General features: G+C 40.4%; 1 protein-coding gene across 1 annotated transcript in view; it reads left to right on the top strand.

The window, feature by feature from the left end:
* Positions 1–1,330: 1,330 nt before the first annotated feature.
* Positions 1,331–26,941, top strand: part of OXR1 (oxidation resistance 1) — a 51,563-nt gene continuing 25,952 nt past the window's right edge. The window contains exons 1-6 of the mRNA XM_054385643.1: positions 1,331–1,384; positions 7,474–7,581; positions 8,749–8,862; positions 16,404–16,556; positions 21,935–22,119; positions 25,405–26,198. Coding sequence (XP_054241618.1) covers positions 1,346–1,384; positions 7,474–7,581; positions 8,749–8,862; positions 16,404–16,556; positions 21,935–22,119; positions 25,405–26,198 — 1,393 coding nt within the window. The 5' untranslated portion in view covers positions 1,331–1,345. The remainder of the gene's footprint in view (positions 1,385–7,473; positions 7,582–8,748; positions 8,863–16,403; positions 16,557–21,934; positions 22,120–25,404; positions 26,199–26,941) is intronic.

Raw genomic sequence — 26,941 nt, forward strand, 5'->3', positions numbered from 1 at the left:
TCCGTATTTTGATATTCTCAACTATCTATATAGAAATTTGGGAAGTGATATATGAAATTTGTGCCAATATTTGTCTAGTCTCTTTTCCAGTGTTGCAGTCAGGATACTAATTAAAAATGATGATGTACAGAATTTTTCATTAATATGTAGAAAGCTTACCTATAGTACCTCGGTTGAGGCTTAAATAGATGTACAATATATTATCTATTTTCTAACTAGTCATGCTAAAATAGTTGAGGCTTAAATAGATGTACAATATATTATCTATTTTCTAACTAGTCATGCTAAAATAGTTTTTTTTTTAATGCATTTTGTAATGTTAGTTTGTTTATTCAGTTTGGCTTGAAACAATATTTAGCTAAATAGATTTGGTTATGGTAACAGAAATTTGCATACATTAAAATGGGAGTATAAATAACCCCATTGCAGTATGAAAATTTAACATGTCTCCTTTGGGCTCCTGAAGAGCAGATACTTAGCTGTTGAGTGTGGAAGCCTTGTGACAAAGACCTAATGTCTTAAGAGATTCTATCTCTAATAAAAATGCATATGTGTATGTAAATGGGTATGTTAAAAACCACTTTTGTAGAGCTGTGGAATGAAATGCTTTGCTGAATCATGGAAGCACACTGTTGCATTGTGCTTATCATAAATATCAAGGCAATTAGCATAAAGAAGTAGTGTCCTTCAGGTACAAATTGTTGATTTGGCCTATGAAATGGAGATCATAAAAATGCAATGCTCCAATTTAAAAAAAAAGAAGTTCTTAACTTGTACTTATCTATTCAGAATGTGTTTGTTACAGGCAAGGTAATTGCAGTGTTAAACAGTAATGCTCTTTGGTTTGCAGAAAAGCTTTAAATGCTCTGTACTATATCCAACAGCAACAAAAAAATCCCAGCTGATTAGATGGAACATACGGGAACTCTAGATCATCTTCCGTCTAGATGAAAGCAGACTGGGTATGATATAAAGCCAATTAAGCACAGTAGTTCCAGAAATACTGCTTGCCTGATAGTGTCCTGTTCAGTCTTACTTCATTAATAATTTCCTGGATAGCAGCAAGTACTTCTGCAGTTGATGCCCAGTTACCAGTGGTTTATCTTGGTCAAATTCTTCAAGCATTGCAGAGAAATGAAGTCCCTGTTCTAGCAGCTGGTTGTCAGTTAGGCAGAGTCACCAGGAGCAAGCTGTGTAACTGGTGAATTAGATGTCTGCCCACGGGGCTGTAGTCAGCAGCCTGTGACAGTGCTGGATGAGGAAGATGAATTTAACACACGCATTGCCTCAATTTTTTTCAGACACTGGCCAGAAGAAGACCTCAGACAAGAAAGATGGGCGACGAATGTCTTTTCAAAAGCCCAGAGGAACTCTTGAATATTCTGTAAGTTACTGCTTTATTCTTAGAATGGCACTTGCACAGCAAGTGCAGACTTCAAGTTTCGTTGCAAATATAAGCAAGAGAGTAGTGTGCATTACCTTTAATCCTAGGATTTTGTGTATCTGATAGCTTATTTGGAATTATGTTGGGAATTAGCTACTAGTACTTGAGTAGTGTTTGGGGGTTGGGGTTTTGTTTGTTTAGGGGTGTTTTGTGTGTCTTTTTTTCTTGAAAAAACCCCAAGGTAATCAATCAGACTGGCTCACTTTTAGGTAACTAGTTAGAAACAGCAAATAACATTAATTGTAAAATCATCTGCAAGTTCCCTGCTTTCAGCATTATTAATAATCTGTTGACTTCAGGAGGAATAATAGAGTGAAGCTGGGGGAGTAAGGGGGAAGCTGTATATTGATACTGATCTTCTGGCGTTCTCATAATTTTCATAGATCTGTACCTTTTACTGTACATATCTGTTTCTGCAGCAGTGTCTGAAAATGGAGCCTTTCTCTGCCTGTTCTGTTCTTGAAATGACCCTCAAACTGTGCTGCAGTCAGCTTTTCACATTTGTGGTTACTAAGGGAAACTGAAGTGAGAAGTATCTGTCTTGTATTATATACTGGAAATATAATTAAACTATAAATAACACAGAGTGGTTTATACTAAAACAGGGAAGTCTGTCACAGTTACCTTTGAATGCTTTTGAATCTAGATAGGATAAAATAAAAAAAACCTTTTTATAAAAAGTCTTTACTTGACCTCTTGGTGTTTTCTTATTCTAGAAATAAGAGATATGGGGGAGAGTTAACTCTTAGTGTTACATTAAGCCAAGCCATGGCTTAACTACTGAGAAGGCTGTGAGAGTGGTTAGGAGAGAGGCAGAGGATGTGTGTATTGGAGCAAGGACTTCATTAGTGTGGCTTTTATTGGTAGACTGAATATAGTTCTAGCCTAGGCTGAAGACTTCCTTTAAGTTAAAATGAAAAAATTTCTGCTGCTTAGGTTCCAGCAGCTGAAGAATGTTGAAATAACTGTGAGTGTTGTTTCTGTTGCACTGACTTCATTTTGTCTGAAATCCTTGGAGCTTCAAATGCTCAGGTGTAGCTCTTCTGTCAGTGAATGTCTTGTCTCTTGCCACCACATGAATGCATTTCCTTTGCTGTGCAGGATTCCAAGTACAGCTAAAGCACCCAGCTTTGCTATTCTAAATCAGCACGTTTGTGTCGAGTTGTCCCCTACTTCCGCAGAGTTTGGTTTCCAGTAGGTGGGGTTTTAGTTGCAAAAATAACTTGCTTAATACACACTGGAGCATGCATCACTTCCTTGGGAGTCAAAAACATGAGTCCCAAGAACCAAAGACTTTTTGTCTTTAAAGTTAATCTAGCTTCCAAGGGAGCCTGTTGCATGTGTGTCAGCTTCCCAATGCCATGTTCTGTCTGCTCGTCCTATGTGCTTCACTTGCAAAGTGGACATCATGTTTTTGGAGCTTTTGGTTGTGTTGTGCACATTTATTAGTAAAATACACAGACCTAACCTTTAGAAACTGTACATGTAAGAGAAGTCTGGGAACTACTGTGATTAATTTGCCACTGTTACTACTTACGGCTTTATTCCATGTAGAGAGATGAACTTCTGTCTGGTTTCTGCCTTCATCCTACTGCCTCTCAAAGCATCAACATGCATACAGGTGTTTATCTGCATGTGCTGCTGCTTTCACAGAATCACAGAATGTTAGAGGTTGGATGGGGCCTCCAGGGATCAAGTGCCAAAGCAGGATCACCTAGGGCACGCTGCACAGGAATGCATCCAGCTGGGTTTTGAAAGTCTCTGGAGAAGGAAACTCCACAACTTCTCTGGGCAGCCTGCTACTTTGAGAAGTAGTAAAAGGATGAAGGCAGAAACCAGACTTTCCCCTCAAGTGTTGTTGAAAAGTTAGTGGTTTTTGTGTTGCTTTTCATTTGTTTGCTTGTTTTGTTTTGCTTTTTCAATAAAGGGTTTAATGTGATAGTTTTTCCAGTGGCTACAGAGTTTTGGGAGAGAAGGGCTTATTTGTGTTCTTGAGCTTTGGAGTGAGATGGAATCTCAGTGATGCAAGCTGTGGGGATTTATGATGAAATATACTTCCCACCAGAACTTTTTTTTTTAAGAAAGGAAATTATTACTTTGGAGACAAATAAAAAATACTTTTTTTTCTTTAAAACTGAAGCTGAAAAGCAATTATTGTTAAAGATTTTAATCTGAAGTTACCAAAACATAAAACCTTGGATGTTGTCTACAGATGTGGTATTAGTGAAGGAAGCAAGTCCTAAGCTATCTCTAAAGGGTACAGAAGACTGGTTTATTTCCACTGTTATCTGTTTACTGTCTGTCAAAGCAATATTTTTTTTTTTTAAGTTAGTACAGTTACTTTTTTTTGGAATATCACTCCACGGATTAGATGCAAATTGGTATTATTCATTGTTTCAGAATTCATGGTTGGTGATCCAAGTCAATTGTTTACCCCTCTTGCATGATGATGGCATGTGAACAGGGTCTAAAAACCAACAGAGTAAGCAGTTTAGATGAATTATCATTATTAGATAGAAAACTTCCTTTAGTCCTTTTTTGCTTTGTGAAAATGGCATTTTTACATTGCTACCTGAAAGGACAATATAGAGAGGTAGGTGCTCCTTCCTGAAAAAGCAGATAAGCACCTAATATAGAGAGGGTGTTGTCCAGACCATGAGAAGAGCCTCATACCAATTACTGAAGGTCAAAGAAGCCTACAGCAGATCAGAGTTTTAAGACTGAGTTTTAAGCCAGAGTCCTCAGTGTTGAACTACCACTTTTCCATGCATGTGATCTTTTCCTACTTACAGTGGTAAATCCAACATCCAGAAACTGGGTCTGGACTAATTTGTTTGTTTGTTTACTTTAGTTATAAACCAGTTAGATGTATATACTGAAAACAAAGCCTTCTGAAGTCGGCTTTTTCAGATAAAACAAGGGGGATTTTTTGACCCTTTCTTAGCACAGCGGATGTGGTGGCAAGTGTTTTTTGTGCTGACCAAAGAGATGAAAGTTCACTAGACTTCAAACCCACACAAATACTTGAAATTTCTTCTTGTAATGACTTGCTGAACATGTTTATTTTGAGGGTAAAAAAATGGTGAGTATCTACCAATATACTTCTAGAATAAGTGTGGATTTTGCTTTCAGTCCCAAGGTAGCTTGGGTAGAGCTGTTTTCTGGTACAGCTAGTTTTATTGCCCTTGTAAGCCTTTACATGCTGTTTAGACTACTAAACACTTGGGAGTTTTTGCCTTTTTCCTTGGTGTTCCTACTTCAAAGCCAAGGATTGTGTTCTAGCCTGACTGTCACTTTTCTTTGAGCATGCCACTGTCATGGTATTTTTCCTGATTTGGGGGGAATTTAAGAAAATAGGGATAATAATGATGACACACTAATTTGTGTTGCATCTTTTACCTAATGCAAAACTGTTTCTGAAATTACTTCTATGCTATTTACAAGTTCTGTTTTTCCTGATGTTGCATTGTGTGGAAATTAAACCCATTAACACTAGTTAAGATAGCCATAATCTGATCTTTCTGAAGGCTTGGGTACAACGCTAAAATTATTGCTGTGTCATTTGCTTGCCTTTGTCCTCACCCTTCCTCCTAGTCTTTCCATCTCTCTAATTTTGTTAGTTCCTTTTAATACCTTTAAACTATTATTTTGTTGGTTTCTGGTTCTTGGACAACTAGTCTTGAAATAATTAAATAAATTAATTGTTCAGTCTGATTCATATATATTCCCTGTAAAATTTTTAATGGAAGAATGAATGAGCTCCAGTTGTTGAGATGCAATGACAGTAAAGTTCATTAAAATATCAGTAGATAATTTGGTTTTAAATAAGGTTTTTAAATAACTTTGTCGGCTTCTAACGTGGCAGCAAATTAAGGCAGTCAGTGATGACCCTGAAGCTATTTGTATGCTAGTGCCCACAAGCATACCTAACAAGCATGAGTATTTAAGTAGTGCACTGTAAATGGAAAAGGGATAATGAGATCTACCTCTGCTCAAATGCGGACATAATGACTTGAAGAGAGTGTCTGATTTGGGATTTTATTGGAAAAGGAGAATGTAAGGTGTGGATCTCTGTGTCTAGTCATATCTGGAAAACTGATTTTAGCTAACAGAATTTTAGACTGACTTCTCTGTATGTGAGTACGTAAGATGGAACTATGTAGGTAATAATGTCTTGTGTATCTTACCTCTACATTATTAACAGTTGGTGACTAGAAGCTCTTTCTACTAAGGAAAGCTACTTTAAGAAACTTTGTTTCAGCAGAAGTTACTGTACAAAGTGGTTTGTATGTGTTAAGGCAGTCCTGAATAGGTGATTTTTGTTTTCTTTTTATGTTTTCGTTAATCAATACTTACTCCAGTCAGTATACTGTAGGAATGGTGATGATTCTATTGACAGCAAAACTTGCAATATTTTAGTTACATGAAATACACAGATTCAACTGGAACAGTCCACAGCCAGAGTATGACTGGCAGCAGCCTAGCCCAATGTATGTTTTATTGCTTACCTCCACTGCAGTTCGGTTGTGGAACAGGAGTGGTCTATTCAGCTCCAATACAGTGATTTATTTAGTTCCAAATGCTGCCACCTTCTGTCTGACTTGTAAGGTCAAGGTCTACTCTCACAGCAAGCTGTACCAAGGCTGCTCTGAGACTTTTCCTTCCCTCCCTTTATCTTACCCTCAGTTCTTTTTTCTGCCCCAGATAATCATTCAAGCAGAAGCAAAGGATATTTACATTTAAGTCTAGCAACAGTTGGCATACAAGGCATGGTACTCCCACTTTTCTGTTAAGGAAATAAGTGAGGAACAGAAGATATCTAGTGGGTGTACAGCTAGCTACTGATGTCCACTGGCTTTCTCAAAACAGTTATGCAAAGAACCTACACCATGTGGAATCAAAATGCAGTTCTGTCTTTCACTTTTTCCCTCTTTCTACTTTTCTCTTGAAAATGAAGCAAAGCAAAGGGAATTCAGAAAAGAAAGCATTATTTAATTGTCAAGAAAGATTAAGGTGAATAGCCTTGAACATAGAAGAAAAATTAAACCTATGAATAATCAGCCTAATCCTATTTGTAGAGAGTGGAATATGTCTAAGTTCTGCAGATATGGTAAGAGGGACAAATGATAAGACATTTTAGACAGGAGTCAGTGGATTATTATTTTTCTAGCAGTGCTCCGTGTTTAGCAACACCAACGTAGCTTTACTTATATTGCTTCATCTTCTCTTTACTGGTAAGATTTCTTTTTCCTGTCGTTCTGCAATACCCTCTTTTTGTTGTTGTATGCTCCCATATCATCTTCATTGTTCTTAAATGCTTGCTGTGAATTTTTTATTCTGAAATAGTCTCATTGAATAACATTTATTTCCCTTTGCTTTCTTCTGCTGGTTCATATTGAATATATTTTGGGAGATGGGGCTGAAAAAAAAGATCTTACTTGAGAATCACCTACTCAAAATGCTCTGTGTTCCATCTGCTGTCATATTGGTTGCCCTGTTTTGCTTCAGTATTTTTGCTTTTTATCTCAGTGATGGATTTTACTTTAAAGTCAGGTTAACAAGCTTATTCTAGTAAAAAGGGAGTGTGTTTGTGCTTGCAGAGATTGCTTCAGCTTTGCTGTTAAGTGTAGAACGGAGAAGAGTAGTTGAAGAGGGAGAAAGAAGGGTTCTGTGAAACCAGTCTTGTATTAGTTCAGTGCTACGCCGCAGTGAATTTGGAGGCCAGAAGTTCTGGTGCTGTAGCTGAGCCCATAGCTCAGTGTGTGATGCTTTTGGCCACCTGGAAAGGTAGTGGGAAGGCAGTGTTTTTCCATGGAGTTGCAATAAACTTAGTATTTACAGGGTTAGGTGTGCTTTGTGTGGTGGGTTGGTTGGGCTTTCTTTGGGCAATTATAAGGTATGAAGATCTAAAGTTCATAAAAAATCTTGATAAATCTACATATGATAAAATTTGTAAGCCACTATTTAAACTAACTGCTTACAGGTTTGCTTTTTTTCTTTTTTTTTTTTTTTTTCCTCGATTGATACAGGTGGAATCAAGAGATACTTTAAACAGCATTGCCTTGAAATTTGATACAACACCCAATGAACTGGTTCAGATAAATAAGCTTTTCTCCAGAGCAGTCGTTCCTGGACAGGTATTACTACACCATATATGTTACTTACCCAACAAAGACTTTTTCCCTGCATTTCTTATCTCTACCAGTGAAAGTGTTAAACTACTTCTCTTACTGGTTTTCCTGTTGGCTTTGTAAAAGCTTTTCATTTTTCTTTAGCTTGTGAATTTCTTGTGTGTATTAAATAACGGCATAAAAAGGGAACATGTCATGAAGCTACTTGTCTCTCTTAAGTAAAATCACAGAAGACTTTTAAAACTAAATATACTTAGCTTGTACCCAGATGTTACTATTCCATTAAATTGTTACTTTCCAAATATGGCAGGCTTTTTTACCAATTCTAGCTCAGAAGACAAATTCAGGGTGCAGCTTACAAGCAACATCCTGACTGCATACTGCTGCTTGCACGTCTATTTTAATAAATTAATAGTGTTCCTATTCCACTCTGAAGATTTGCTGTCTTTTCTGGCAGTGTATGAGCTATCATTTAGCCATCTATTAGAAGTACTGCTTACATCTTTTTCTTTCCGTAATTTTTGCCTTCCCTTTTCTCTTTGAAAACCAGGCCTGGAAACAAGGGATAAGTCAGTTTGTGGTATTAACCATTGGCCATTTGCTATTAGCCCTTTGTTTGAAAAAATACTGTGTGTTTCTGATTGCTGCAAAACTTTGTCTAGGTAGCTTGAATGCCTGACATGGTCAAAATAATGTATTCAGTGAGTAAATTTCAGTTTGTGTTTGGTTTGGTTTGGTTTGGGTTTTTTTTTTTACTTTTTTTTGGTTTTGGGTTTTTTTTTTTTTTTTATTTCAGTACTAAGATCTGTGTCTAATAAACTTGTTCCCCAGCCTGTTTCTTAGAGGCTGCTTAAATAGCACAGCGAAATGTTTTGACAGGTCTTCCTTGGACACTGTGTGGGGGATTTATGGCATACTATATGCTTTTAATGAACTTTTCCCTCAATTAAGACAAACAATCTTAAGATAGCATTTAGAAACCTTAAATGCTAAAATGTAGAAGTACTTTGCATGTTTATCTCCTCACCTCATAAGTTATGTTAAAATTAATGGGAGCAGGAATGATTTTGTATAGTTCATTTTGAGAAAGCATAGCAAGTGTACCTGAACTAGTGAGAAGTCTAAAGTAAGCTTGAAAGCATAACTTCTAACTGCATTATATCTTCTTTATAGATTTTGTATGTTCCTGACCCAGACTACATTTCTAGTGTGGACAGCTCCCCCTCTCTAAGTCCTATAAGTCCCCTATCACCTACATCTTCCGAAGCAGAGCTTGACAAGGCTACAGTAAATGTAGGTATACCTATTGTCCTTGAAATTAATCTTCCCATATAAAATTAATATTGCAGATGCTAAGCTTTCTTCTTAAACTGTCTTTTCATTTTGGGGAGAAAGTACTTTACAGCATTTGGTGTTTGAAAGTAAAATAGTAAAAAAAGTAAATACAAGTTTTTTATCTTTGTAAATGAGTTTTCTATGTGAAAATTGATTTCTTGCAAGTTATTTCTAGCAACATATTGTCCTTGCAGACTGAAATGCTGGTTCCTGTTGCATTTCTGTATTTGCTTTTCAGAACTAGTTAAATATTTTTTTCTAATTTTATTGATAATTTTTGCAGCAATGATACTTCGTCAAGAATGCTCAAGTAGCTGAAAGGTGAGGGCTCACCCTGCTCTGTAAAGGTGCAGGAGAGGTTTCTCTAGTTTCTCTTAGCAAAAGGAAATGAAGGGGGGCAGAACCTAACAAAGTAAAACACTCCCAAAACACCACCCCGCAACACTGCACCCTGCTGCCTATGCTGCCCTTTGTTATCCCACATCACCTGTCCTGCCCCACCGTGACATCTCCTGCCCCACCCACGCTGTACCAGCCCACACTGCCCACTCCACACCACCACATCACCCACCCCACGTCACCCACATCAGCTACCACACTGTGCATGCCCAGCACCTCATCACCCACACCACCACCTACCAAAAAAATCCCAAAACATAAAACCCCCAAACAACCCAAACCAAAACTGTCTTAGTGAAGGGCTGATTAGAGTGGACTTCTCAGTAGTTCTACCATTGTGGATTGTAAATTCTAGAATTGTTTATCCATCAAAGCTGCTGTGTGATTCAGCTCAAAGGCACGTTTTTGGCTGGGAACTAGCTTCATAACACCATGGCTGTCCAGGAACATTGGTCTGCAGGCCACAGAACTCCATGAGGAAAGCTCCAACCAGAAATATCCATTATCAGAGCCTGAGTTTCTCATAATTTGTGCAATTATGACCTTATTTAGATGTTCTTTATATGTCATTATTACTCTTTTCCCAGCTACCATAATAACTCAAATAACAAGTTTTCCCCATAGCACTCAGTTAAGCTGCTGAATGTCTGCTTCAAAATTGTGTGCTCAAAGTTCAAGAAAGTTTAAGACTTAAAGCATGCATTTATTTGTTTGTTTGCTTGTATGACTTGGTTCAGAGAAGTTTAAATATAAAGGTCTTGCTTTGTTGCTGAATAAATAGGTTCCCAAGCTGCCTTACAAAGGCTAAGTAGACCCTTTTGTAGAAAATTGCTGTTTAGCTCCTATACCTTCACTCTGACCTAGCTGGCCTGTTCTTGTAAGATGGCTGTTGTCATCTGTGCTGGATAATTTCTTTTATGTTTTATGCTAAGCTAAAGCTGTTGTCACAGAATGTATAGACTGCTCTAGAAGAATGGTCTTCTGTATCAGTCTCGGAATGACCCTAAATGTCAGAAAAAGCCTACCCATGTAGCATATGTTGTGAGATGTTGCTCAGTGTAACTCATTGTTAGTTTTACTGCTAGAAATTGGAGTTCTTACCACAATGCAGGTCAGAAAAATATCCAGTTCTTGCCTTTTTCCATTATGGTGCTGGTGCAGTGGTGGCCTGGCAGTGCTAATAATTGAACTTGATCATAGAGGCCTTTTCCAGCCAAAATAATTCTATGATTTTGTGATTCTATGTTGTACATGCTTATTTGCTTATAATAGGTAAGGCTAGATAAGTGTAGAAGAAAAAAAAGCAGATTAAAACACTTTGAGTCAAAATCCTCTTTTCAAATGGTCATTTTGTTTAGTGTAAGCAGTTGAAGGTTAGCAACAACTGATGCTTCCTCTGTCATTGCAGAACTATGTTGTGCATCTCTTTACACGTGGGTCACTACAAGCAGTTCCTAAGTGCTTTGACGAATGCCAAATAAATGAGCAATGTGCAATATATAATCAAATATTTGTGGAAGCTTTCTGATGGTCCAAATACATGTAAGGAGGGATGGGATGTTCCTAGACACAGTTTGCAAAAGCAAGCAAAGAACAGAAAACACTTGTCCTTGTCAGTATAGGCTTTGTGTTTGGTTTTGTTTTAAGCAGAATCTCCAGCAACATAAAAAGCACTCAGCATCTATTCCAGCAGTTAAGGCTGCAGGATTTTGTTCATCATAGCACCTCTTATAGATGTTTCTTTCTCTCTTTGCTGATTGCTCTGCTTGAGAGAAATGGCTGATACACCTTCTCTAATGCTCTGCATGGATGTTTGTCGTCTTTGACTCCACATGTGCTGTTCAGATATACCCTCTTTCCCTTGGCATGTTCTTATGTTACTCTGCCTGTGTAGTGTAAAGGAGTCTTCTCTCTGTTCTGTGGTCATTGAATAGATGAGTTCTTGCTATAAAGTGAGTTAAATATCTAACGTGTGAACCTCTTGAGGAAAAACACAAGCTATGATGTCCTTTGTTCTGTTTCTCATCTATCAAGTCTTAGAATAGCTTAACACAACCATGTGGCTAAATGCAAACCAGATGATATTTGGGGCTGGAGCACCTGCCCTGTGAGGACAGGCTGAGAAAGTTTGGGTTGTAGAAGAGAAGGCTGCAGGAAGACCTTACAGTACTTAAAGGAAGCCTACAGGAAGATGGAGAGGGACTCTCTCTTTTTTAAGGGACTGTAGGGGTTAGATGAGAGGTAATAATTTTGAATGAAAAGATGATAGATTTAGATTAGATATTAAAAAGAAGTTCTTCACTGTGGGGCTGGTGAGACACTGAGACAGGATGCTGAGAGCAGTTGTATGTTGTATATGTCCCCTCCCTGGAAGTGTTCATGACTAAGCTGGATGGAGCTTTGAGCAGCCTGATCTAGTGGAACATGTTTTACTCCATGGCAGGGAGGTTCAAACTAGATGATCTTTAAGGTCCCTCCCAACCTAACCCCTTCTATGTGGCTAGTACAAGACCTGCATACCCCTGTTAAGTATTGTTACATTGCTCTTACTTAAGCTAATATTTCAATGTGTACTCACTATGGATGTGAGAACTCAACTTAGATTTTTAAGCTGGCTTGGTTTTGTATGCTGCTGGGATTTATGAAGGGCTTCAGCAGGCTGATGCATGTATTTGAGAAGATCTGAAAACTTTACTACCTACCAAACTTAAAATCCACTTCAGAATAATATGTAGTGACAAGGGTGTTGCCATGAAATGTGAAAGTTTCTGACCCTTATTATTCCTGCTTCTATGTCACGTGGCGATAGGAATGTGAAATAGTTGACTTGTTGACAGTGGATTAGGGTATCATCAGGGGACTCTTCCATCACAAAGGTGACAATGTAATTTTTATGAGGAAGGTATATGTGGAAGGAGACCTTATATCCAAGAAGCTTTCTTGCTAATTGTATCTTCATTAGCTTTTTCAGCAAAACTCAGTTCACTGTTCTAGAAGGTGTTTTGGTTTTTTGTTTGTTTGCTTTTGTGCTGGTTTGAGGCCAGCCAGAACATCTCTTGCCCCGAAAGGGACAAAAGAATGAGACTCACACAAATGGATTGGAGAGTGATAGAAAGTTTAAATGGAAAAGCAATTGGTGAAGCTACAGAGAACTACAAGCTACAAAGCATAGTGACAAAGAGTATCCCAAAGCCTACAGAACCCCTCACAGAATTCCGAAAGCTTCCCAATCTTTCCCTTCTTCCCACCTGAGGGTAAACCCAAACCCCCCAGGGCTCTTTCTTCCCCCTCCCACTGCTAGGCAAGTCTCAGGCTGGCCAGGTCTGAGACTGCCCCCCCCTCCATTCTCCTCCTGGCATTAGGCCTAGTCAGGCCTAAGAGGCCTTGAGGATACTCCCCCGGCATTACCCGATAAGAGAGGACATCTCCCATGGGAGCAGAGGGAAGAAAGAGGAAGAGAATGACTTTGCAGATGGCCTTATAGGGTGCAGGATTTATGGGTAGAAATACGTCGTTTCCTGTGTCCACCCCTGTGGGTGGGCACCCAGGACACCAGAGGTGTATCTCATGCGGCAGTGGCAGGGGGCACCCAGCCTAAACTGCCACATTCCACCCCTTATTTCATACCCATAATTCCTGCACTCAAAACATATCATCAAATCAGAACAGTCCTTAGATGACGTCTGGCAAAGTCCAGGTCCTCATCTGGGCGTCCTTCCGAAGAGTCTCTCGGGCTCAGGTAACACTTCAGTCCAGCTCTTCTCCCTCATTGGTGGAACCTCCCAGCGACGCAGAGTTCATTCTTCTGCACGGTGAACTCTTCATGGGTCCGACGGACATCCTGGCCACCTGGAAACAACCTCACAACTTCTCAGTCACGGACCTTTCCCAACGCAAGTGCTGATCGCTTCCAGGCGCAGGCACGCCGCCGCGCGCAGGCACGCCGCCGCGCGCAGGCACGCCGCCGCGCGCAGGCACGCCGCCGCGCGCAGGCACGCCGCCGCGCGCAGGCACGCCGCCGCGCGCAGGCACGCCGCCGCGCGCAGGCACGCCGCCGCGCGCAGGCACGCCGCCGCGCGCAGGCACGCTGCCGCACCTCCTGAGCGATAAGCGCACCGAGGCGTGGAGGCATCCGGCTACACAGCCCTCCCCCGGAGAGGGAGTGGCTGCACTGCAACCCGCCGAGAAGAGAGGCGGAGCCAGGTGCTTAGGCGCCATTTTCGGAACGCGTCCGAAAGTCAAGGGAGAGATAACAGCGAGAGCCGCCGTCACCTTTGCAGCCGCGGTACAGATCCAAACCGCCGCCACCCCTCGGGTCACACGAGCGGCTTTTCCAGCCAAAGCTATACTCGCTCCCTGGGCCCTCGGAAGCAGCCTTTGAACTGGAGCCACCGCTCGCCCTCTTGATTACGGGAGCCATCGCTCACCTCCCGCTGCGGCTAGCCCCCACCGCCGCGGGACAAGCCGACCCTGGTCTGCTTCCGACTGTCCCTCCCCCTTCCTCGGCTCCGCGCCGCTCTGCTCGCCGCTGGCGCCGCGGGGAACAAAAGGGAAAGGGACAGGCACCGCATTCTTAAGCTTTTCCCCCGAAGCAAATGGCTACAAAATCACCGCTGCCGCTTGGAAGGGCAGACGGGATTCTACGCCACCGCTATGCACCAGGGCGTCCCCTCGGAACCCATAAAACGCTCACACGATCGCGCCAGCACAAAGCCTTGAGCCCAGCCACCAGAAACAACAACGCCCAGATACCATTTTAACTTTTCCACCCCTGCACCTCTCCAAACCAACCTGCAGAGCCCCGCAGGAACCATCCTCTGCTACCAAAAATCTGTGCTGGTTTGAGGCCAGCCAGAACATCTCTTGCCCCGAAAGGGACAAAAGAATGAGACTCACACAAATGGATTGGAGAGTGATAGAAAGTTTAAATGGAAAAGCAATTGGTGAAGCTACAGAGAACTACAAGCTACAAAGCATAGTGACAAAGAGTATCCCAAAGCCTACAGAACCCCTCACAGAATTCCGAAAGCTTCCCAATCTTTCCCTTCTTCCCACCTGAGGGTAAACCCAAACCCCCCAGGGCTCTTTCTTCCCCCTCCCACTGCTAGGCAAGTCTCAGGCTGGCCAGGTCTGAGACTGCCCCCCCCTCCATTCTCCTCCTGGCATTAGGCCTAGTCAGGCCTAAGAGGCCTTGAGGATACTCCCCCGGCATTACCCGATAAGAGAGGACATCTCCCATGGGAGCAGAGGGAAGAAAGAGGAAGAGAATGACTTTGCAGATGGCCTTATAGGGTGCAGGATTTATGGGTAGAAATACGTCGTTTCCTGTGTCCACCCCTGTGGGTGGGCACCCAGGACACCAGAGGTGTATCTCATGCGGCAGTGGCAGGGGGCACCCAGCCTAAACTGCCACAGCTTTCTAAGAAAAATGGAAAGATGCAGGCAGAGACTAAAGTAGCTCCAGAAAGATGAACTGAAAACAGTTGTTCATGGTGTTCCTGGATCTGATTAAAGGCATTGAGCTGCAATCTGCACCAGTGACTAGAATTGAACAGAAAGCAGAAAAACAAAGGAAACATAGAAGTATTTTATTAGTAAGTAAAAGTATCAATGACACATTAAATTGAAGTCATAAATTCTGGTTAAGTTCTGAAACAGGATCGCTCCAGCTATAAAATAGACTTTGGCACAGTCTGTTTACTATATCTGTAGCTTTTATTTGAAACCAAGTTTTCAGTCTGTCCTGTCCCTGGTAGGGTCACATGCTCACTGGTTTGTTGGGTATACTGGTAGAAAGCAAGCAGGATAACTCTTCCTGATACCTGCCCAGCAGGGTCATGAAGAAGATCTGCTGGAATTTATATCTAGGCATGGGAAAGACAAAGCTGGTTGGAAACAGCCAGAGTGAATTTATGAAGGGCATGTTGATTGCTGTATGTGTTAAAATGACTGGCTCAGCAGAGAAGGCAAGAGCAGTACATGCTGCCTTCACTAGAACAAGGCTCTTGACACTGTCTCAAAGGAGCCTTGCTACAATGATGGGAAAATATGAACTGAATGGGTGGACTATGAGATGGGCTGGAAAAATTGGCAGGCTCTTTGGGCTCAGTGTGATTGTATGTGTGGTTGCTTTCTGTGATGTTGAACAGTTAGGAATCCTTGAAGGTTCCTGTTTGGGGCTTATATTGTTTATAACCTGCTCATCGGTGACCTGAGTGGTGGGACAGGACACAATACACTGCCAGCAAGCTTAGGGGTGGGGGGCAACAAAAATGAAGGAAAGTGGTCAGTACACTGGAAGGAAGGGCATTAGAGAGATACCAAGAGTCCGGAGACACAGAAACCTCGTGAAGAAAGAGCCCCATGTGGCAGGACAGGAAGGGCTGTCTGCACAGCAGTTTTTCAGAAATGCCTGAGAGCCAAGGAGAGGTTAAGGCAAGTGTCCTGGCAGCCGTATTGAACAATGTCCACTTGTGATGCTAGGTTGTAGATGATAGAGTACCACCAACAGGTTAAGGAAATTGATTATTCTGCTGTGGAGGGCCATTAAGATGATCAAGGGAAGCAAACATATGAGGTACCAGGATTGTCTGGATTTGTTTACTCTGGAGAAGAAAATACTAAGGGACAACCTGATTACTGTGTTGTACTATCTAGCAGGCACATTAGAGAGAGGAGAAGGAGAGTCAGGGTCCTCAGAGGTCTGTAGTAAACTGATGGGCAGCAACAGTTGCAAGTTACTGCACAAGAGGTCCTCGTTAAATCAGAAAAAAAGTTCACAATGAAGGTGGTTAAACGGTGGAACAGGTTTCCTGGAGAGACTGGAATCTCCACCCATGAAAACTTGAACTCAACTGGCAAGGCCATGAGCAACATGGTCTAATGTAGGCTTAGACCTGCTTTGAACAGAGGGTTGGACTAGCTGACTTTCAGAGGGTCCTTCCAAAACAAAGTAGTCCTTTATACTGTAGTGGATTTGGAATCCTAATTTTGCAGTTGTTTCTATGTCAACAAAAATTACACTGCAGAGGAACTCTTCAAGTTAATACTGAAAAGGGGAGGTTGCTAAGATCTTTTTTTGTATTCCTTTTTAGGATCCAGATGGAATCCCTCAGAAGGATTCAGCTGCTTCACCAGCACACATGTGTGTTCGTCCTACAAGAGTGGTATCATCCACCTCGGAAGAGGAGGAAGCATTCACAGAGAAGTTCCTAAAAATTAATTGCAAGTACATCACTAATGGCAAGGTACTTAAACATTCAGCTTTTACTGTTACTGCATGGGATGTAAAAGTGAAGCACCATTAAACCATTAACAGGAGGATTTAGTTGCTGACAGGTAGGTGGATCAGCTTACATACATATTCATATATATATATATATTTGTGTGTGTATATTTATTTTCTTCATTCAATTTCCTTTGTATTCCCAGAGCACTTGTTTCTTAGATGTGATGCAAGGAGCCTGTGGCAGACTTAGAGCATCCCATAAGTAATTCTCTTTACAGTGGAGAATTAACATGCCTTAAACTGTAAGGAAGTAGATGGGTAGCTTCACCTTCATTTTCCTAAAGCAATGCAAGCAGAATTAAGCCCCGATCCGTAAACAAACACTTCTGTATTGGCTAGAGTGTGCTAGAAATCTTGATGATTTTCTTTGAAGCAGTGTTTACCATTCTCTCTGTCATTACATAAACACCTCTAAGTCAGTGGCAATTAATGAACCTCCATTCAGCTCATAGGTGTACAAATCTTGTGCAGATCTTTACGGACTGAGATTGTGTCAAAAGACTTTGACTTGAGAAAGCTTTAGGAGAAAACCAAAATGTATTGCTTTCCCATACCACACAAAAATTGCTATTAGATACTTTAATCCTGAAAAATCATGCCTTCACTAAAGCTGAATAAATGCAGACATTTGAAACACTTGTATTACTCCCTCCTTTACCTGAAGCTTGGGTGTGGATAGACAAATATTGCTGATTTGGTGTTGCTCAGCAATAGGTTTGAAGTTAAGTTAATCTATGGACAAACAGATTAATGAGAATCTCTTAAAACTCCTTTTTTTGTATGTGTGCTGGTGGAAACAATTGCACATCTACGCATGCCTAGACTCGAAGCCTTTTGACAGCACCTGTATGTCAGCAAAAGCAGTGTGCTTGGAGTTGATAAAGGAAGTATGGGAAAAGCTTTGCTTTATTGCTTTATTACTTTGTTCTCCATTCCAGTTAATTTCCTTCACTCCTTGCATTCTGTCCCTAGGCTGAGCCTAGACAAGTCATTGCTTCTCAGTTTTAAGTGCTCTTATGCTGAGGAATTGAGAATTGTGAGCCTCTTAAAAGTTGGCTGCATTGGAAGAATATAATCTAGAGTTAAAACTTAATAGCGTGTAATTTAGCCTTTGTGCCACAAGTGGTAGGAATGTCCTCTGGCATGTTGTCTTATCCTCTCCTTAGTTATGTTTCCTGATGATGCAGATGATAAATTGAGGGATTCTTTTTTTCAAGCGTGCTTTTAACTACTTTATATGACTTAAGATGTGAAGTCTGTCATCACTGTGACTGGTGGTGGTAAATTAAAATAAAATAAAAGCTTCTTTTTCAAAGTGTTTCATCTATGTGAAAGTGTTTAAATTAGAAGAAGAATGTCTCCTTTCTCACTTTTTGAGGCTGCTTATTCCCTATGTGTTTGGAGTTAGTTTTAGTCCCACTTGTGGCTTCCTGGACAAGCACTCAGGAATTCTGAGATGTGGTGGCCGGAACCTGCAAACATTTGCTTCTGTGACAGTGCTTGCTCTCTGTTACATGGTTATTGCTACTGTCAGAGACAGTGTTGTGCAAGAGTGAGAAACAGGATGGTGTGAATGTCCTGCGTCCTTCTCAGGCAATAAATCAGTGTGAGCAGCATGCTGCAGAGTCACACCATAACTCACTGTTTATGGTGTGTGTAGATGTGCCCGCCCTTGCAGCCACAATATTTGCCTCTGTTCTGAAAATGTGGCCTGCTCTGCTTTTTCACTCTTTGCACTGTTTTTTGAGGCAGAAAAGGTATCTTAAAAAGTCTGCTTGATTGGAATAGAAACCAAACCTGCCAGCTTGGAAATGTGAGGAAAAAGGCACAGACACGTTAATAAAGAAGTGAAGGGGCTAACGAGGCTTAAAACTTCTACAAGAAACAAAGAATAAAACTAAGTTATCTTTATGATAAAAACTTCATAAAGCATGAATTTGACTATTTATTCTACCTTGTGTGTTCAAGAACACAATGGAATTATTTAGAGAGAACTTCTGTTTGAAAACCACTTGTCAGAAGTCCTCTCAAACCTTCTTAAAAATGTGCTTTACTGAACTGCCTGATTGTAATGTTTGGGCTCATAAAGTTTGGCTTTAATCCTCCCTTTATAATGACTGTTGAAATTCCCATCTTGGATGTTGTATAACATGCTGCTCCCACTTCCAGAGCTTAAGGAATTTTAATGGAAAGAAGTTAAAACTGATGCAAAATTGAACATCTGCATGCAGGTGGACTTTAATCTACTTTCAGTATGTGTGGGTTTGTTTATCTGGATTAATATTTTTCTGGAGCCCCTTTAAGACAGAAGGGATCTATTTTTAATAACCTAGTGTATCCACATGGTTTTCAGTAATGAAGTGGCTTGGCAGTTATTTCTCCTTCAGACTGTTAGATCCAAACTTCACCTGAATAGAAGTTGTGGCAGTTTAGGCTGGGTGCCCCCTGCCACTGCCGCATGAGATACACCTCTGGTGTCCTGGGTGCCCACCCACAGGGGTGGACACAGGAAACGACGTATTTCTACCCATAAATCCTGCACCCTATAAGGCCATCTGCAAAGTCATTTCTCTTGGTCTTTCTTCCCTCTCTGCTCCCACGGGAGATGTCCTCTCTTATCGGGTAATGCTGGGGGAGTATCCTCAAGGCCTCTTAGGCCTGTCTAGGCCTAATGCCAGGAGGAGAATGGAGGGGGGGGCAGTCTCAGACCTGGCCAGCCTGAGACTTGCCTAGCAGCGGGAGGGGGAAGAAAGAGCCCTGGGGGGTTTGGGTTTACCCTCAGGTGGGAAGAAGGGAAGGATTGGGAAGCTTTTGGGAATTCTGTGAGGGGTTCTGTACGCTTTGGGATACTCTTTGTCACTATGCTTTGTGGTTTGTAGTTCTCTGTAGCTTCACCAATTGCTTTTCCATTTAAACTTTCCATCACTCTCCAATCCGTTTGTGTGAGTCTCATTCTTTTGTCCCTTTCGGGGCAAGAGACGATCTGTCTGGCCCCAAACCAGCACAGAAGTTTACTTCATTTCTTCAGAATCTAGCTTACATACAGGAAACTTGATTTCTGCAAGTGCTATTTTGGGGAGTTTTCTTTAAGAACCAGAACTTCCTGTGACAGCAACATGTTGAGCTACTTGGTAGCCATGCAAAAAGTCTAATTTCTACTTCAATTTCATCTGCAATGTTATTGATACTGTTTTCCTCAACAACTAGTCAGAAGTATAGTCCAAGAATCATGGAATCATTTTGGTTATAAAAGACCTTTAAGTTCATCAAGCCCAACCATCACCTAACTCTACCCAGCGTGGTGCTAAACCATGTCTCTTGGCCCCACATCTATGCATTGTCTAAACACCTGCAGAGGTGGTGATTCAGCCATCCCTGGGGAGCCTATTGCAGTGTTTGAGTGAAGAACTTATTTCTAATATCCAATCTGAATCTCCCCTGCTGCAACTTGTGGCCATTTCCTCTCATCCTGTTACTTGTTAGTAGGGAGAAGTGGGTGGACTGAATGATTTTTGAGGTCTCTTCCAACCAGGTATGTTCTGTGCAAGAAGAGATTCACATTTGCCTTGCTCCAACCTCCTTTCAGATAGTTGTAAACAGCAATAAGGTCTCCCCTCAGCTTCATTTTCTCCAGACAACCCCAGTTCACTTAGCTGCTGTTCATAAGACTTGATCTCCAGAGTGTTTGCCAGCTTTGTTACCTTCTCTGTACCTTTGCAGCACCTCAGTGTGTTTCTTACAGTGACAGCCTCAATACTGAACCCAGTACTCAAGATGTGACACCATTAGTACTGGAGATCTATTAACACAATCCAATACTGAGAAAGAAATGCCAGTGACAGTTTTGTTTCAGTGTTTTAAACACCTTGGAATTACATAAATATGTTCTGCTGTCTTAAAGTCTTTGTCATGTGGTTTGTACTCTGAAAGGCACATTCAAAACCTGACTAGGAACTGAACACTTAAGAGGGCTTAAGTACAGATACTTCAGCTGCTTTTGAGATTGTTTGCATTTTCCTGTGATAGTGATATTGCTGGTCTTTGCTGTGGTGCTGTCACGGGTTTGGTGGTGGTGGGGGGTTTTGTTTGTGTTTATGACTTGCAAATTTCTGCTCACTATGTGGCATCTTTTTTTCTACTGTGAAGGTCATCAGCCATCACAATGCTGGGAACAAATTTATGGAATTGGGAAGGATTATAGTTGTGTTTCATGCTATGCAGATACATCTTACTAAAACTGAAACCAAACCAGTCCTTCACAATCCAGAATGTTTGCAATCACTATGAGCATTTTATCAGTGAACTGGAAATTTATTCAATTCCTCATAAGCTTTAGCAGCACAAGAAGCAGCTCTGGTGATTCTTCCACAAAAGTTTTGAATGTTTTTCTAATATGTAAAATCTTTAGGATTCAAGATCTATAACTGAGGGATGACTGTCATCCTGCTTAAAGCTAAATGTCCTCTAGCTCACAGGTTTTGTTCAAACTCTGCCTTTCTAATAGTTTAACTAATTTCCTTAGCACTAGCACATGTGTGCTTGTGCTTCTAATGCTCAGAAAACCCAAATGCAAGTATATTTTCATGTTTTTTAGTATGAACAAGAAACTAAAGAGTTACTACTTGCGCTGCAAGGGTTTGTACACAATACAGCTGCCAAGCTGATTTATAATACATTGAACCTTTTTTTTTGGTACTGCAGCACTGTTGTGATTAAATCCGTCCCAAGCTGCATCTTGATGCAGCTGCACCTTTAAAAAATTTTGGTGTTTTTAATCTAGTTTCGTTCTGTAAATGTATTCCTCTAATCAGTCAATAGATCTGTTAAGTCAGAATGCCTTGTGTCTGATACTGCTGTTGCTTCTGTGTCAAGAAAATGCAAATAGATGACAGTTCTGGAAGACTTTCTCATTTTGTTCTGTAAATAGTAGAAAGCAAGAACAGTTAAGAGTCGGGTTTCAGGCAATGCTTGATGTTCCTTGCAAAACTAGCATTAAGTCCTCTGGTTGTCTGAGAAGCATGTATCTTTATATATCAGGCTGTAAGGGTTTTTCTTTGATTTTTGTTTGGTTTTGATTTTGTTCTACTTAACAGCTAGGTTAAGTAATTATGAGGAACAAAAGTGTTTTCTTTTAGGAAAGTAGATGATATAATTTGCTTTCCCAGAAAGATGGTTTCTAGATAACTGCAAAGAACACAAGAAACTGTATAAAGGTCCTTGAATATAAAGGTGCTTTAAAAACAGATTGGAAAACACCTTTTTGTTTCCTACAAAAAATGGAGAATATGCTGAGCTATAAAGGACAAAATTCACCACTTCTTTTCCCTCTCATTTTAGGGTGCGGTCAATGGTGTGCTGCTAGTGACACCAAATAATATCATGTTTGATCCTCACAAGATGGATCCTCTGGTCCAGGAGAATGGCTGTGAAGAGTATGGCATCATGTGTCCAATGGAAGAGGTGATGTCAGCTGCTCTGTATAAGGAAATCGTGGACAGCAAAATCAAGGATTCATTAATAATGTAAGTTACAGAATAGTATCTGTAAAGCTTTGAGTAAATATGAACTCTAGTTGTATTGCTGACCATTCAAAACTAGCAAAACCATATTTTCTTCTGGTGCTTTCCTTTTTAAGAAAGAAATCAAAAGTTGGCTTTGAAAGACCCTTGATAAAACTTGCTTTGCCTTAACTTCTCATATCCTGTATGCTGTATAGAGTAAATCTTACTCTTCTACATCCATGGATTCTAATTGCCTCCAACAGTCTCTTATAAATAATTAGTATATCACAAGAGGTACCACACCACTTCCTCTGCAACTTCCCCACTATGAAAACAGTAACAGATGTGTTTGATTCTTTGGTAATTTAAAACGTGATGTACAGAAAAGTCCACCTGAAACAGCTTTAGGTACAAGTCTTTATTGTTTACCGTGATCCACTTCTCCAATTCTTGTTGCTCTGATAAATGGTCATAAGATCTGTTGTGAGAGGGGAATTTTGCCTAGTTGCCTTTAGGTGTTAGCCCTGTTTGGGGTGAACAGAGTAAATTTGGATTAGTGAGCCTTAATCATTTGGAGCATTTTAAAGCTGACTTCAAACAGCGTTATCAAAAATCCTTTTTCTGTTCTGTCACCTAATTTTTATACTATCCTCAGAAAAAGGGTAAATTCTGACACTAAAGCCAAGAAAAAAGAATCATGCCAAATTTACCTTTCACAGTCCATAAAACATAAACATTTGCAGGCTACCTTGACCATCTAAATGCAGGGAAGCAGACTTCTTTAACCAAGGTACACTTGTCTATATGGGAGAGTAAAGCTCTTTGCTTGATGCATACCTCTTAATGCAACTGTTTTGAGTACTCAGTAGCTCTGTAAAATGACCTTTCACAGTTCTTGCAGGCTGTATGTTAAGCAAATCTTCCTTGATAACCTGATATATCTGAATACCCAGGAGGAATAATTTATCTCACACCATTTTTAAGCTTGGTTTCAGCAGAGACCTGGTAGTAAACTGGTGTCTTGGTGTGGTCTTGTTTGCTGCCTCAAGTTGTGTGCTTCTTGAAAGCTAATGTCTGTATTACTGTAGTAGTTTGTTGGGGCTTTTGATGTAGAATGATGATGCCTTCAGCACAGTTGCTTTCTGGAAGTTTTATTTTGCAGACTGAATTTTAAGAAGTTGCTCAACTTCAGTTGTTGTTCAGTGCAAGTAATGAGATTGTGAAAATCAGATGACCCTATAATTCAGTGGCTTGAACCATCATATTGCAGTTGCAAAACAAGTCTTTTTCCTAGCATGTTTATTCTCCTAATGACTCAGTGTTGACTTAAATTTACCATGCATTTTGTTTTGTTTACAATATTAATGAATATGGAATGAAAACATGTCTAACAATAAAAAGGTCACACTGTGTTCAGAGACCTGGATGTCCGATTTGATTTGTCTTTCTTGTCAACTGCATAAATCATTACTGGCTTACAATGTTTTTGTCAGTCTCAGCACACTTGTGCCTTAACCACATCAAAATTGAGGTGTGTTTGTAAATTTTGGGGAAAATAAAATTCAAATTTCTTAAGTCTGTAACCAGGACTCCCAACAGCTAGAGCTAGATTTGACATGACAAATACCTTCAGTTAGCTGAGACTTTTTTTTTTTTTCCCTAACTATTCCACTGTGATAATTAATTCTCTCCCAATTATGTCAAACATGTTTAAACTTTGAAAAACAACCTGAATACTGAAACAAATATTATTGATAAAATGGAAAGTGATCACAGAACTAAAGGATTCTTTGGTTCTTAAAACTACTGTTTCCACTTGTATGGTTTCTGTATGTGAGCCACAATCTATGCTGAACTGGGAAGAACAGATCTGAGAGCATACAGATCTTTGACTGGTTGCCGAATCTTAGGTTGTACTTGTCCACCAGCACCTATTACCAGCAAAACTGAACAATTAAGGAAAAGGCCCAGCCTCATATGTGATACATTCTTAACTAATCCCCATGCTTTGTAAGCAAAGTTGCTGTGTTAGCCGGAGCTCAGTGTCAGTTCCATGTTAACACTTGGATAAGAGGGTGTGTGTGCTTTGCAAGTGCCCTGAGTTTTAGCAGTTTCAGTAATGTCAGGAATGTGATGTGACTGAATAAGAAGTTTTGTGGAAATGTGCAGTGGATTTGTCCTTCTTCAAGATGGGAGAGTAAGATAGAGCTTTTTAAAAGCATGTGATACTAGGTAATGTGAGATGTAATGTACTGGAGTTGGCAAGGGAGTTGACCTTGAGAATTGGAGTCATATGGGAACAGGAGAACTTTTTCTGAAGGTTATGTACTACTCGCGTCCCCTTGTAGCTGTCCTCTTCTAAAGCTCACAGAATTTCTGGTTAGTTTCTTTTGAAGGGCAGGTTTGAATAAGATTGTGTCCTTTGAGGAAATTATATTGTTCTTTTATGCTTGGTGGTTTGTTTAGTTGGTTGGTTGTTGTTGTGGGGGGTTTTGTTAAACTCTTTATGAACATTTGATGTCTCACCTTGAAATTGTTCAGTTGTACCAAGTAGTTTGGGCTTGCTTTGCCAAACAGCAGTATCCTCAACATTAGGTACCTGTCTGGTGAAGCCACTAATCACTGTTAGATATTTCCCATGAGCAGAGTGCTAAGATCTACCTTGAGGGTTCCTGTTGATCCACATTGACTAGCTTGGATTATTAAGGTTAGGCCAAATAATTTCTACCACTCACTTCTTACCAGTGAATTAGGTGTCACCTTGTAATAGGGTGGGATAGGTCTAAACAATTGTACTGGCCTCTGGTAGACAAAGCTTAAAAGATTTTGAAGGACTTCTACTTCTAGAGCTTATGTTGTATGTAGCTTTTTGTTGTTTTCCCCTTGGTTTTTTATTTTATTTACACTTTAAACATCTTAAAACAATCTTGTTGATTTTGTAGGAGAGCTTCTACTTGTGAAAGTAATGTCTTCAAGTTGGGAAGTCTCATCTATGTCATGTTGGCAAAAGGTCTGCCATAAGCTTGCTGTTACAAGAACATAATTAATGCTTGTTTCTTACTACTGATCCTCAGAATATAAGGGGGGTTTAGCTTGTTTCTTTTTGAGGGTTTGTGTTTTGGTTTTTGTTAGTGGGGTTTTCTTTGGTTGGTGTTGTGTTTGGTTTTAGTTTTGGTTGGGGTTTTTGTTGTTTTGGGTTTTTTTTAAGAGCACTCAACAATTTTTCAGCATTAAACAAAACTTGGTAAACAAAAGAGCTTGATGGAAAAGACACTTGCTATAATTCCATTCTTATTTATTCAACAGAGATGTGGAACAGTTGTCTGTAGGGGAACTTTGCCATTCCAAGAAAGCTGCAAAGAGCAATACAGAGGAAATGGATTCCAGGACTCGGGATACAGGCAATGACAGTGCCAGTACTGCCCCAAAGAGCACAGAGGAGTCTCTTTCAGAAGATGTCTTCACAGAATCGGAACTCTCTCCAATCCGTGAGGAGCTTGTCTCCTCAGATGAACTTAGACAAGACAAGTCTTCTGGAGCATCATCAGAATCTGTCCAAACAATAAACCAGACTAGTTCTGAATGTTTAACAATCATTTCAGACTCAAATGAAGCTGCTAGTGACTTAAAACCCAATACTGAAATGCTTGCAAATGTCAAACAGTTTGGTACCCACAGCTTAGGTTCAGAAAGTTCTGGATTGTCTATGAAGGGGGGAGAAGACCCTAATGAAAATACTAGAGATGTCCTCCAGGAGTCTTCACAGGGATCACGTGGTAGTGAAGAGCATGACAAAGAGGCAGAAGTGGGCAACAATCAAGATTCTTCACTGGGAAAAAAAACGAAAGAAGACAGTAAGATGGGAGAGAAATGTCTGCATTGTGAAGAGGGCACAGAATCTCAAAAGAAAGAGCTAACTCGAGAAGGAAAAGGACCGAGAGAGCCAACACAAGACTCAGAGACAGAAGTTGAGGAACTCCGTAAACTCTGGAAGAGCCACACTATGCAACAAACCAAACAGCAAAGAGAAAACATGCAGCAGAACTCACAAAAAGAAGTTAGTCAGAAAACTGTGACTGTGGGAGATGGACAATTAGAAGGTGAGTCAGTGTTCATGGGTTAGCCGTGAGTTGTACAATGCATCTTCTCCACAGCTCATCAGGAGTTTCTTTGGTTTTCATTCTCTAGAACACATCTGCCCATATGTTGTTTACATTTCTCATTGGCTTGAAGATGTACTGAAGCTATACCTTAGATAAACCACTGCTCAGGAAACTGAAAACGTGGAAACTTCTTTTAGTTAAAATCCTATATCTTTGTAAGGGAGTTTTAAATGAGCCTATAAAAGTAGATCCACGATGCAGTGGTCAGCTTAGAGCTCAAAATTAAACATGTTCCTTAGCTGTCGGTTAAATGCTTATCTCAGTGCACATGTGTATGGATGAATTTCAGGGAATTAATTCCATCGTGCTTACAGTGTGTCCACCTTGTGGTTAAGGTTTGTGATGTGAACAGGAAACACTGGAAGGTTAACAATGTTGGATACTTCCAGAAACTCATTTTGCTTGAGTCTTGTCATTCTTTCATGCCGAGTAGAACAAAGCTGAGCATACAAAAAAGCATGATTCAGGACAAAAAAAAAAATACATAGTAAGAAACAAATGGTGTGAGTATGGGGAACAGCTAGGTTTATTTCTTGAGTACCCTCACTCTTCTGCAAAGGTCAGGCCCTGGGATTGTTAGATGGAAGTTATCTTGAAAGTCTGTTCAAGTTACTTGATTCATATATATATATATATATATATATATATATATCCATCTTTAATGGAGATAAACTAGTTCT

This window comes from Indicator indicator, chromosome 12, assembly GCF_027791375.1.
Source record: "Indicator indicator isolate 239-I01 chromosome 12, UM_Iind_1.1, whole genome shotgun sequence".
Classification (NCBI taxonomy): domain Eukaryota; kingdom Metazoa; phylum Chordata; class Aves; order Piciformes; family Indicatoridae; genus Indicator; species Indicator indicator.